Raw genomic sequence first — 13,864 nt, 5'->3', positions numbered from 1 at the left:
ATGATATTGATTTTAACATGTTTGAAGGTAAATATAAAGAAGAGATTGAAAAATTTATGAAATATTTGGATGAAAATAAAGAAATGTTAAATGAACAAATATTAAATGAAAAGAAAAAGGAACAGCCAATTCCTAAAATTCGAATTAAAGAAGAGTTAAGGAAAAAAATGGATATAATAACTTCAAGTGGAAATTTCAGTAATATAATTTATCATCACGATGAAAAAGAAGCAGAATTAAATGAAAATATTCGAATTGAAACTGATTCTGATCAACCAGACGAAGTAATAAATGCAAATGAAGAAATACCAAAACAACTTGTATATTTGAAAGATAGAATTGAGTTTAGGGAATGGAAAAATAAAGAATTAAAGTATTTTGAAGAAATATGCCCACAAACTTATATAACAACAGAAATGATATTTAAAATAATGAAAAAAGAAGATTTATTAAGATTTCCTAATATGATAAAAAGTGTTGAAGATATGATTATTATACCAGTTAACAGTTGCAGTTGTGAAAGATCGTTTAATTTGTTGGATCATGCAAACCAACCAAATTTGAATGATGAACATCGTGAAGAAAAATATAATGCCAAAATGATAAGGGAAGAAATGAAAAAATAATTGAATAATCTTATTTTTAAATAAAAAATAAAAATTTAACAAACTGTTTCCTTACAAAGTTCTGTAATAATAATCATTAAAAATATAATGACATCATCCTTGTATTACAAGTTTTTTGAAACTTTCTAAAATAACAATCATTGCCACATTAACAAAAGTTTGTCAACTTTTGTGAATGTGACAATTGAAGTGTAATAAAGTGTCCAAAAGGGCTTATTTCTTCGTCTTCACACCCTTCTTTCCTGTTAAATTCTGAAGTTCTACAACAGAACCAATCAAGTCTTTTTTGACTTCCTCAAGCCATACAACACCCAAATTCTCTTTACTAGAATATTATTCTCTTTTAACACGGATTATTAATGAAACAACCGATATTGTCCGTTCTCTTCTTTGAATCCACAGTCTTCTTGATCTTTTCACTCTTATGAATTTCTTTGAAGATGGGTCCCAACGCTTTATCAGTAGCACTCGTGGTGTTTGCAAACGTCTGACTTTGAACAACAAATTGTACATTCTTCTTCAAAATGTCATCATACTCCCTTTTAAATCCATTCAATTTCCGGTTCGACTTCTCCACTTGGTCTTTGATCTTTTCATGGTTAATATCATTCCATCTTATCAGTTTCACAAACTCTTTAATATTAGTCTCAATAAATTTAGTCTCTCTGTCTATGTCTTCTTTAATTCTCGATACAAAGACATTGTAGTTTTCCCGGATTTGCGTCAACATCACCTGACCTTCCCAAATCGTGCATTCTGACTTTCAGAGCATTCACATATTTGAATAACTATGCCAAGTACTTTAAGTCTCTCTTCAAATTGTCCATACGTGCACTTATACATAAATTGATTCATTGACTCCAAAAAGCCCAATTCTATTTGTTCGTCGACTTCATTGTTCACCATCTCATCTACCATCTTCCAGACATTAACAAACCACGACTGGGCTTGAATCAGTTGACCTTCATTCAGACTCTCCGTCGTTTTATCCCAACTCTTCAATTGCCAAAATATCCACTTCTGTATTATAGTAGCAACCACATTCATTTCTTCTCGTAATGAAACATAATTCGCAGCTACCGTCTCCAGATTTTGAAGCTCACCAAACAAGATGTGGAAGACTATCAAATATCTCATGAAAGGGTCTGTCTTTGGGAAGTTCTTCAGTCTCTCTATAATAGAAAGGATCTTCACAACATCTCGTTCTCTGGGAATTCCTCTAATAACTTCAAGACATGTGTACACAACAACTCTAATTTTTGAAGCAATTCGTTGACTTCATAGACGCTTCCATATTTGTTCAAATCAATCGTTTTCTCCGCCTTCGTCTGACTTAAAATAGCTACTTTCTTGTCTATGAAAATGTTATGGAATGGAGAACAAATACAATCAAATTCCTTTGGAAGTGGCAGATCTCTTGTGTTGAAGAACTCGTCCAAAATCTCTTTAATTATTTTGTTCCTCGTCTCATACATCTCCTCAAAGCTTTCTTGGCATTTTTGTGCTTTCAGTAACTTGTAAATGAGTTTCATAATAAACTGAATATCAGAATCACTCATCCAAACTCTTGCCTTCTTCTTCTTATTTTCATTCGTTTTCGTTTCTATTTCCATTGAAAGACTCTGTGTTTTAATAAGTTTTGAACATCAACGAAGAAGTCCAGAAACTCTGCTCTATACTCTTCTTCTTCTTTATCTTCATCCACGGCAAGTTGATTCGTCTTAGTGTGAATATTTATAAGTCGCTTGTTCTTCCTCTATGATCTTTCTTTTCTCTTCATCTTCCGCGTTTTTGAGTGTAGTCATCAAATGAAGCAACAATGAGATCACTTTCATCGCACCAGCCTTGTCACCCCACATCTCTCTAATAACATTGACCAATACTATTTTGATTAATTCACTGTTCTGGACATTCTTATTCTCTTCAATGTGTTAATAATGAAGTCTCCAATGCATCTTGCTTGTTCTTGTATCATATTAGAATTCATTGAAAATGTAATAACAAAATTTATTAACAGTTCAGTATTTTCATTTCGCAAGTGCAAAACTATCTTCTTATACAAACCAATTCGAAGAAAATCCTAATAAAGCCCAAACAAGACGGATATAGTCAAATCCAAAAAGGGATAATTTTTCTGAATGTGTTCATAAAAATAATTTAGTCTGTTTTTGCCACATTGCTTCTTGTGTAATGATACGAATGAATTGAGCAACTTCATTGACATTTTCAATATCATCATACAGTCTTTTGATCTTTAAGTATTCTCCATTCGATGATGAAAACAATACAAATTCCTGATACAAGTTCTCAAACTTTTGTTCTGTAATTCTTTCTTTGTTGAATTCTTCGTACTTCTTCATTCCACTTCGAACAGTATTTCTCGACATTTACAAAAAGTTTAGTATCCGCTCTAACTTTTTTTCGAAACGTGACTCTGTAAATTGATGACACTTTCGATCTGATTACTAATTATTTCAATACGTTCATTTGAAACAGAAACGAAATGTTTTGGGAACTCCATTGGGTCGATGCATGGAATAGAAAATGCTTGGTACATGAAACTACCATATTTAAACAAGTTTGCACTCTCCTCTTTCTCTTAGTTTCCACAACCCGTTTGAATAGTCTCGTTGTAAAGTCATTGAGTTTACGACTGATCAAATTCAGTGAGACAGACATATCACACTTTTGTTGTACAATTGATGCAAACATCTCAGTCAATGTGTTGTGAACGATATTCAGTAACTTATTAATGATATCAGTGACATCATTAATAATGTTGAAGAAAATGAGATGTTCTTAATATCTTTAAGCAAGTTAAATTGCATCAAAATTGGTAAGACATCCAACACTTCTTTTGATGTAAAATGTGCTCGTGCTCAAGATATAACACTTCGGTAGAGCAAAGACACGCATTTTAATTGCTTTGACTTTGGTAAGAATGGCAAATCAGGGTGGTTCTTCCACAACGAGTCAAGTGCCTTCATTATCATTGGAATTGTGTATATAGAATTCTCCTTTGAAACAGTCTGGAAGAAGTGGACCAAAGGATTTGCAGTGCACTCTACTCCATTTCAGACTTGTGATACAACTTGAAGATTTACCAAGAAGTCGTACAGTGGTGTCAACATCGTTTCCTTTTCTATTTGTGGCTTCGTCAACTCAAATTCTTCATCTGTATAACTCTTCTGTATTAACGTTGATAATATCTTGACATCATTCTTTCCATACCTTTCTCCGCATATTTTAAGTACTTCAGATAACCGAGTGGGTTGTTTGGGATATAACAAACTTGAAAACCCAGACCATAAAGATCCAATGAAAGAATCATCAATATAAAAACTGGCAAACAAGTTGTTTGTAAGTGTTTGATATGTCGGATGTAAACTTCTAAGCATCACACATTAGATAATATATCGTTCTAATTGTAAATTTTCATTCATTCCCACAACACCAAAAAGTACTCGAAGTGAAAGAACGTGGTATTGTGTTTGTTCGTCCAAAGCGTGTAACTCACAAATTGATTTATCAAGTAATTACAAAAATTCGTTATAGTTCTCTTCAATGACCAAATACTTCGAATTGATGTTTTCAATATTTCTGTATAACTTCGATATAATACTTTTGCCATGTTAATTTTACCAATACAGTGCATACATCCCTCGAATTTGTCGACTTGAATATTGTCTTATTAAGTTCTCGTTTTGAATATACACAATGATGTTCTCTCCACCTTCAATGCTTTGCAACAAACTCAAGTAATTGACGCGATCAATATCATCAAGTAAATACAACACCATTGAAATGTATTCTTTGTACTTCATCGTCGATTCAAATTTGACATCTTTCAATGTGTTAACAATGACAATCTTCAATGAAAAACAGTCAAATTCCATTACATTTTGTGGCACTTGATCACATATTAATGGGATGATTTGTGACATTTGATTCACCAAATCTCCAATCGACACGTTCTCCTCAAACACATTCAAATTGCCTATTTTGGCTTGTGCAAACAATTTGAATACAACACTCTCGTACTCATTACATTCAATATCTTGTTGATTCATGTAAATGTTTCTTAACTTCTCTTGTTCATTCACGTCCGATTTTGTTTGGACGTAGAAGATGTCAAATCCCTCTTTCATCGCACTCTCTCCATTCTTCCCGACATACTTTGCCCATCTCATCAAATACAAAAACATCATATTCTCCGTCTTTAGATGTATTGCTATCATCCTTTTCGCTGTTTGTAAAGACACTCCAAATCCAGTTAACATGCGTTGTGCGTCTATCTCACGAATTTGGGGTACATACAACTCAAGCGCTCTATTCCTCATAGCTCGTGATATTTCTCCATTCATCGAATTTGATGTAAAGATGACTCTAAAATTGTTGTGGGGCTTCACGATGATTGGAATGCCATTACTATCTACACCGCGTTCATTTAACACTAAGTACCCATTTGGTTCAAAGAGTGAATTAAGTCTGTCAAGTACAGTCGGGTTACAGAAATTGACATTTTCCATTAACAACCAGTACCCACGTTTCATACACTTCACTACAATACCATCCACCCATTCAAATGAACCAATCGACTTCTTCTGTTGTGTCACTTCTATTCGTGTTATTTCAGACTGGAGATATTCATCGTTAAGTACTTTAATTAACCCTTTAATGATATTCATTTCAGTTGATGAGAAGATACAATCATGTTTCCTATCAATTTCAGACACTTTAGTACACCTCTCCAATGTCGAATAGATTGATAACGCTTCCTTGTTTGTAACCAATTTCATGTAATCTCGAAGGTCTTCCAAAAATGATTTTCTGTGTCTTTCAAAATCGAGTTGTTCATATCCACCAATGAGATCTATCGTGTCAACACTTGTGTTCATCGAAAACTCTTTTAAAACACTTCCACATAGTTGAGCAACATTCCTCACTAACGTCGCCTTTCCACAATGTGAGTCTCCAATAAGTGATATGAGCCAGTTATGATTAATACCCTTCATGACTTGTTTCATCGATTCAACATGTGTTGGTAATATATATTTGTCTGAGTTTGTTGTATCTCTATTAACAGTTCTCGACACCTCCACTTCTCCAATAATAAATCTCTCCGGAGTGATGTGAATATCATTGTGATATTCCATCGACATCTCTTTGTATTTTGGTGACAAGCAACTTCTCCAGAGCTCTTCGACTTTTTGTATATCAACAACATCTCTAAATCTTCCCTTAAAGATTTCAGTGAATATAAACCCAAGTGTGTCCATATTTCTTTTCACTGTATCAGTATCAATACGTTGTGAATATTCCGAATACAATTTACAGTATCTCAAAACATCTCTCAAATTGAATTCCCACGGCTCTCCACGTCTCCCAAATTTCTTTTTACAGCACACTTGATTCTCAAGTTGCCCCACAAAGTCTATAAGACTCTCTCTCAGTTCGACTGGAATCATTGGATACATTTTCTCGACAATCAATTTCAAATCACTTTCAGTCATCTTATTGACATACACTGATGTAAATCGGTTTATAGACGATTGTGGCAATCCCTTTCTTCCACTCCCTTCTCCAAGTGGATTCTGACTTGCAAACAGTCTAAATGTCGGTGGACATTTCACTTCCATATTGATCTCTGGTATATATACAGTTGCTCGGTGATCCAACAACGAATTAAGACCTTCCAATACACTTTGTGAAGCCAAGTTGAGTTCATCGAGTCACACCCATGATCAACTTTGATAGTTCTCAGTAACAATCTATCACACCATCCAAATCCTCCACTACTTCCTTCAAGTGGGAGATCCGTTCCAAGTAAATCGCTAATGTCCGTGTGTTCGACAGATTGATTCTAAACAATGGAATGTTTAAGATTGATTATAATATCTCTATTATCGTCGTCTTTCCAACTCCAGGAGATCCTTCCATTAATATCGATTTATGGAGTACCATCGCTCTCAATAAATGAAATATGTTGTTAGTAGTAATTGGTGTATTCACACTGTAATTGTCTTGTTTTTGAATTGGACCATTTGCTCCGATAGTGAAGTCTGATACATTGATGTTGTTTGGTCCAACACTCAAAGTTGGTTGCATCGACATCTCTTGAACTATAGAGTCTTCCAAATTCTCTCCAATAGTCACCAATGCCTCATTCAATGCTATCAAATACTCCACATTTGTTTTCCCTACTTCATCCTTAACACCATCAATCACTACTAAATGAGCTGCATGGATGAATCGAACAAGAGGTGATGGTATACTCGTACAACAATTCATAAAATCAGTCCACGCTAGGCAATTTCTGACTGACACTTTCTTCCCAAATTTCTTCTCCGCCCACATCAAGAACTTGACTATAGCAGCCGCAAACTTCTTCTCTGTTGGTTCATTGATCTTCTGTTGGACAATCAGTAACAAGTCTCCTTCTGCTTCAAACGACTTGACATAGATCTCTGTAAATCGGTTTCTCATAACAGGACTCAGCTCTCTTTTACCAAAGTCTCCACCGGGGTTCATTGTTCCAAAGATTCTGAAAGTATCATTCGCAACAACTTCTTCTATCTCTGTTGACGTCTTCTCTGCAATGGTCATCATTCTTGAAGGTTCTAACACTGAATTGATTCTTTCCAAGACAGAATCCTCCGCCATATTAATTTCATCAATCAAAAACATCTCCCCCTTCTTCATTGCTTCTATTAGAGGTCCATCATACCACTTAAATAATATTATATACTCTTTCAATAAACTCTCTATGTCTTCCACTTCATTCTTTTAGTAACTCTTATAATTCTTTTGATAAATAATTAACAACTCTTGTAACGTTCCTGTCGTCTTTAACAACGTCTCCAACGCTTTGTGTAACTTAAAAGTTGTTTGATCTTTATTTCGAGCCGGTCGCATACCTCCAATGAAATCAGCAGTTTTTGTGTGTTAGTGGCAGTTCAATATTCTCAGTCTGTTGTTCAATACTTTGGCCAAAATTTGGCACACTGTTGTCTTCCCCGTACCCGTCTCTACAATAAGAAGTGCGGGCTCTTTATTTTTGAAGCATTCAACAATTAAGCAGAAGAGTCGTTTCATTGAAGGAGTCCACACGATTTCCGGACACAACTTCGATGCTTCAACAAACTCTTTACATTCATACACAGTGGTAAAGTCTATTTTCACCTTCAGATCATCTTCAATAACCTTCTGAATGACATTCTTTTCTTCTTGTGTTCTCATCTTCTCGGCTACTATAAAGTATCCATCTCTCGCCAATTCCTCATAGCTACTCGCATGTCTGTCAGCCCATTTAAACAACTCTCTGAGTGTAATAAACGAATGTTTTCCTCCAAAGAACTGTGTCATTGAGCGTTGCTTCTGAAGGTCCTTAAGCACTTGGACCAACTTCTTTGAATAACTTGGTGGAATCTGACTTCTTTTTTCAATAATAATTTCCAGTTCATTTTCAGGTATTTCGTCAAAGTGTAATTCAATAAATCGATTTCTAAACGCACGTGACAAATGTTTTCTTCCTCCATACGTATTTGGGGGGTTTTGCGTCGCAAACAACATGAACTGTGGATGGGGCTTGACCACCTCTTGCGTCTCGGGAATATACAGTTCTCTGTTGAAGTCCAAAAGTCTATTCAGTGCTTCCAACACCTCTGAAGGTGCCAAGTTAAGTTCATCAAGTACAATCCAATATCCCTTTCTCACTGCTTCAACCAATATCCCTTCTTGGAACACCAATTTCCCGTCTTCTGTCGGGAAGTAACTCCCAATATATTTTGAATGTCTGTTTGTTCGTGGTTGTTCACTCTCACCATTCTATGCCCTGTCGCGTGAGCTAAATATTCGACTAATGAAGTTTTACCAGCAGAAGTGGTTCCTTGGAGTAAAATAGGGTATCGCTTCGACATGACAATTCTCGTGATACTTTCAAGTCTCTTCTGCGTCGTTTCTGTCAAGATGTACTTCTCATCAAGTCGTGGTACCTCCAAACCCTGTTCAATGAAATACCCGCCATATTGGACATAACTTTTGTTCTTAGGAATAGACCCACTGTTATTCGATTTAGTAAACATCGAATTGATCATATTCTCCATTATGGGGTAACTTTCTCTGCTCAATTGAGTCAAATAAGACATCGAAATACCTTCGTACAAACTCCTTTCAAATCCAAAGAACCCATTGACATCGGTGATATATTGTAAAGCAAGACAAAGGGTTCTCAACGAAAACAGTGGGCGTTGTCCGGCTCCATCAACTAATTCTTCTTTCGCCAATTTCTTTGCTTGCAAGTGGAACTCGACAATCTTCTTCGATGGAGGGGTGACACCAATTCGTTTCAAATAGTCATTCACAAGCATCTCCAAGTCATTTTCTTTAATAATTTCGTCAAACTGAATTGGATTCCCGGCGACAAGTCTTTTTTCCCAACATCTGTTGGAGGGTTCATATTCGCAAAGAGTCTAAAATTAGGGTTTCGTGGCACTGGGGTGACATCTCCCACTTCAGTCAATAAGATCGACTCTCCGTCCAACAGTCCAGATATTCTTTCCAGTGTCTCGTGTGACGCCAAGTTGATTTCATCAAGTAAGATCCAGTGACCATTCTCAATGCAGTGATCAAATCACCTAAATAAAACTGAATGCAAACCCTCCTTGTTTGTTTGTGATCTGTCCTTTGTACCTTCGCGCTTTGTTCTCAATCTTCCGCCAATTCTCTCTTTCAGTGGTTTCCAATTGAGAAATTTTAGATGCTGCCATTTCACATGCTTTTAAGACCAACGTGAGAAATCTGCCAAAGTCTTGTTTCTCGTACGCCGCATCAAGTTGTAATAAAAACTTCTCATTGTTACTTTGAGCAAATATTTGATTGAACTCTTCAATGAATTCAATTCGAAGGGGATGACACAATAACTTCATTTGCACTGGTTTAAACCCACCAACCAAGTCACTCGACCCAGTCTATTAATTCAAGTTATATACAACAAGTTATTGATTCAATAAAGTAGAAAGTTTTTTCACCATAGTTTTGATCAGTTTAATATCTTTTGCCTCTTATTTACAACACAAAAAGGTTAATCAAATTTTAACTTGTAATTACCAACTTTTTTTTGTTCTTGGCTGTTTTTAGCTTTTTTTAATAAAAAAGGTAGACACTATTTTGTCATCTAGAATAAATATTAATTATATATAATAAGTATTATTGTTAATTACATGTAGTTATAATAAATAATATGCATTTTTAGTATATTGGTAAATTAAGACAAATATCCTATTACTACGGGAAAACTTATATTTATTATTAATTAATTTTAAAACTATATTTCAGTTTAATGGAAAACACCGAATTGAAATAATAGTTTCTATCCATTGGTCTAAATTATATTATTTATGGTAGTAATGAGTGTTTCTTCATGTATAAAAAATATTAAAATTTCAAATTAAAAGAATTTTGGTATTATTTGTTTTTAATCGCCAGTTCATTTTTTTATGAGATTGATTCACAACTTTCTATTTTAAAACTTTTTTAATGATTTTTACAATAAATAATAATGGGCAAAAATGACGAAACAAATGATAAGTAGTCTTAATAAAAACCATTTTATTAACCACTTGACCGGAAATGCAATTTGTTTTAAAAAGAAAAAATTCAGGACATTCACCTTATGCCTAATTTTCCCAGTTAAACAGTAGTTGTGATAGCCTTTATAATATTAACATGGTAATCAATCCTTCTTTCTTAATGTTTTGGAACTATATATGCCAAGTCATTGGTATTATTTTTGTTTTTTGTCTTTTTTCTAATAAATTTTAATCACTTATTTATCTTGTGGTGAATTCGTCTTTTACTATAAAAGTTAAAAAGCAAAACACTGAATGGGTGTGGCTCTTCGTAATATTTACCTGTTATTTTAAATGTTAATCAAGTAATTTAATCACTATAAATACAAAAAGCAAAAATATTAAATTATTACCAAGATCAGTTTTTTAAACTTATTATTTATAACCTATTCGTTGGAAAAAATAAAAGTTAATAACTATTATTTATTTATTATTTTTTAATTATAACAAAAAAATAACTAATTGACTATATATGTAATTAAAAATATTAGTTTTTTAAATTAATTTTAAATATATTATTATAACGGAAATTAAATAAAAATAAATGGAAAAAATGTCGATATAATCTGCTTTTGGTTATTCATTAAAAATCCGATTATTAAATTTTTGTATATAATAAACGGGAAACTTCCGAATTTTGTGAACATTTTCCCATAATAAAGAGTTTTCTATATCAACCAAAATCTGAAAAACTTCTTTTTATCTATTATTTAAAAAATAATAAAAACAATATAATTAATTATTACTATAATTAATAAGTATTTGAATAAGGATAATATACAGACTTTATTGTAGTAAATAAACAGGAATAATAAATCTATTATATTTTCTCGTTTAAAACTTTTTGTCTTTTTAGGTTTTTCAAATAATATAAATTTTCCTGAATTCGACTACTCGTCTTTTTTTATTCTTCCCGAAATTTTGGGATAAACTATTTGACAAAAAAATATTGTATGTTTTTTCATTTTTTATTTCGGCATTTTCAAATTGATTATTTTAACTGTACTATACTTTATAATATTAAAATATTATATTCAAAAAATCTAGCATTACTAGTCCAAAAAAGGAATAACTACTTGAAATTTTCATTTTTTAACTTAAAAAACAACAATTTTGGGAATTGGCTTATTTTTTATATGTATTTTTCTAACCATGTGTTTAGTTAATTATCTCTTTAAATGTGCAAGAATAAAAAAGAATAATTATTATAATAAATATAACATATTTATATTTATTTATTAAGTTTTTTTGTTTGTTTTTATTTACTTAACATATTTGATTTTTATATCCTTTATAAAACAAGAAACAAAAATGGTCAAAATTGATTGGTTTTTAATTAGAGTTTATAATTAAATATTTTAATTTAATTATAAATAAAAAACTTATTTTAATATTAGTCACAAATAATAAAATAGTTAATAATAATAATATAAATTATTTCTAAATTAAACTTGGGCCATAAAGTCCGACACGATAAAACAGTATTTTTTTGTTTTTCGGGATATTAATATATTTTGTCGAAATTTATACCTGTTTTACTTATCATTATTTTTTCTTATTTTGATTTTTTGCGTCTTATTTTTTGATTTTTAATTTTCTACTTACACTACAATTTCCTTATTTCAAAATCATGAAATATTTTGGTTTATAAAACACGAAAAATTAATTTCATACCCAAATTTTATACAAAAATCGCAAATTTAATCAATATTATAACACTTAAAAAAATGAAAATTTAATTAATTTTTTCAATTCGTTGATTTTTACAATAACAACGAAAAACACGACTTAATTATAATTTTATTATTAAATTAAACTAAAAAGTGTATCGAATTTTTATATGGAAACACATGAAATTAATCAAAACACCACAAGTAACAAAACAATTTTTATTTTCTTTATATTGAAAATAGTAAAATATTAATTATAAAAATGTAAATATATTATAAATGATTAATTTTGTTTTTATAGATGAAATATAGGTGATTCGAAATATCAATTGGAATAAAAATACTTTTTTGTATTATAATAAAAATTAACAATTATTACTTGTTTTTATTTCCTTTTATAATATTTAATCATTTCATTATTAATTTATTATAGAATTTGTTTAATAATGATATGATAAGACAAAGCAAATTCTGTGATCATTTCATCACAAAAATATATAACAATAATGACATTTGTAAATGGAACACTTTTTATCAATTATTGTGATTATAATAAAATGTATTATAATTATTGTTTTGTTAATAACAATTATAGGGGGTCTATAAACTGGTTGGGATCCATAAACTAGTTGGGGAATGCTCCAAAACTTCGAAATTAAAACAATGTAAAACATAATCAATTAATATTTATTGTTATTATTCATAAGAACAATAACCCTTGATTTTCCGTTTTCGCTCACTTTTTGGAACAATTTTGATTTATTTGTTTGTGGTATTAAAATGGATTTATTAACTGGCCAATAATATGAACGCTTTTTGTAAGTCAAGTATTGTATTTGTAAATTTTAAAAATATTTTTTTTACAAAAATTGTTTTGTAACAAACCCGGTAAGAAGTGACGGGTAAAATTTGGAATAATTTTTGTTTTTTTTGGAACGAAATATGAAACCTTTGTTTTTGTATTTATCTAAAAAATGGTCATCATTTCTCTTAACGATGATATTTATTTTAATATGTTTAAACACAAAGTGTTATATATGATACATGTGGGATAAGGTAATAATATTATTGTTCGTCATAAAGGGTAATATGTTAAAATATGTGTTTTAAAAAGTTGAAAAACGAATCCCTGTTAAAATAATTTATATTTTTTATTTTGAAAAATTGGAATTTCAAATTGTTGTAATGGACTTTTTGATAACATCTATTGAATAAATAAAATAAAATGAATGACAGGTAAATGCATTACATTTATAATTGTAAGGTTGTTGATTTTTTTGAAAATAAAATGAAAAATAAATAGTTTTATTGATAATAAATTATAATATAGTTTTAGTTTTATGAATTAATAAAGTCAACTTTAATAAACACATTCTTGGATATCAAGAGTGAGTTTTGTTGAAAATAAAAAGCTGTTAACAACATGTTAAATACACCATTCGAATGTTGTGTGTCTGATCCCTGTTATTTATTAAAGAATAAGTTGATGTTTGAATAATAATTCTTAATAAAATAATAATTTTATAAACTAATAAATAAGCATAATAAATATTATTAATAATTATAGCATATAATAGTATAATATAACATACATCTTAAGTAAAAACATTTTATAAAAATAATGTTTTTTATTAAAATGCTTTCTATATATATATTAATCGCCATTTATTGCCATAACAATTTCAAATGAATCTAGATAAACAATTAAAATTTAATATTTTATTATATTAAAATATTAATTGTATTAATCAAAAACGTTGTTACATTTCGATTCAAATTTTAAATAAGGTAAAATCACAAAAAAATAAAAATGGATTTAATAGTCAACAGATTTAAAAAAATCGAATTTTGGACTATAAAAGAAAATATTTTGAACTCAAAACAGTCATTCATTACGATATTTACAATATGCTGGAGATTGTGATAAAATATAATTTAT

General features: G+C 30.7%; 3 protein-coding genes across 3 annotated transcripts; all 3 read right to left on the bottom strand.

Annotated features, from left to right (window-relative positions):
• Window positions 1-839: 839 nt before the first annotated feature.
• On the bottom strand, window positions 840-2,239 carry EIN_509080 (hypothetical protein; the record flags this gene model as incomplete). Its single annotated transcript, XM_004259610.1, has 4 exons — window positions 840-946; window positions 996-1,291; window positions 1,360-1,833; window positions 1,878-2,239. The coding sequence occupies 4 exons, from the start codon at window positions 2,237-2,239 to the stop codon at window positions 840-842; spliced, it is 1,239 nt and encodes a 412-aa protein (XP_004259658.1).
• Window positions 2,240-4,264: 2,025 nt separating this feature from the next.
• EIN_509070 (midasin, putative) lies at window positions 4,265-7,328 on the bottom strand (the record flags this gene model as incomplete). The annotated part of the gene is made up of 3 exons (XM_004259609.1): window positions 4,265-6,236; window positions 6,287-6,489; window positions 6,549-7,328. The coding sequence occupies 3 exons, from the start codon at window positions 7,326-7,328 to the stop codon at window positions 4,265-4,267; spliced, it is 2,955 nt and encodes a 984-aa protein (XP_004259657.1).
• A 243-nt stretch (window positions 7,329-7,571) lies between these two features.
• EIN_509060 (midasin, putative) lies at window positions 7,572-8,995 on the bottom strand (the record flags this gene model as incomplete). Its single annotated transcript, XM_004259608.1, has 2 exons — window positions 7,572-8,333; window positions 8,402-8,995. The coding sequence occupies 2 exons, from the start codon at window positions 8,993-8,995 to the stop codon at window positions 7,572-7,574; spliced, it is 1,356 nt and encodes a 451-aa protein (XP_004259656.1).
• Window positions 8,996-13,864: the final 4,869 nt, after the last annotated feature.

This window comes from Entamoeba invadens (genome assembly GCF_000330505.1).
Source record: "Entamoeba invadens IP1 unplaced genomic scaffold scaff_1105074724819, whole genome shotgun sequence".
NCBI lineage: Eukaryota > Evosea > Mastigamoebida > Endamoebidae > Entamoeba > Entamoeba invadens.
Note: the sequence above shows the minus strand (reverse complement) of the source record. Positions and strands in the feature narration are given on the sequence as shown.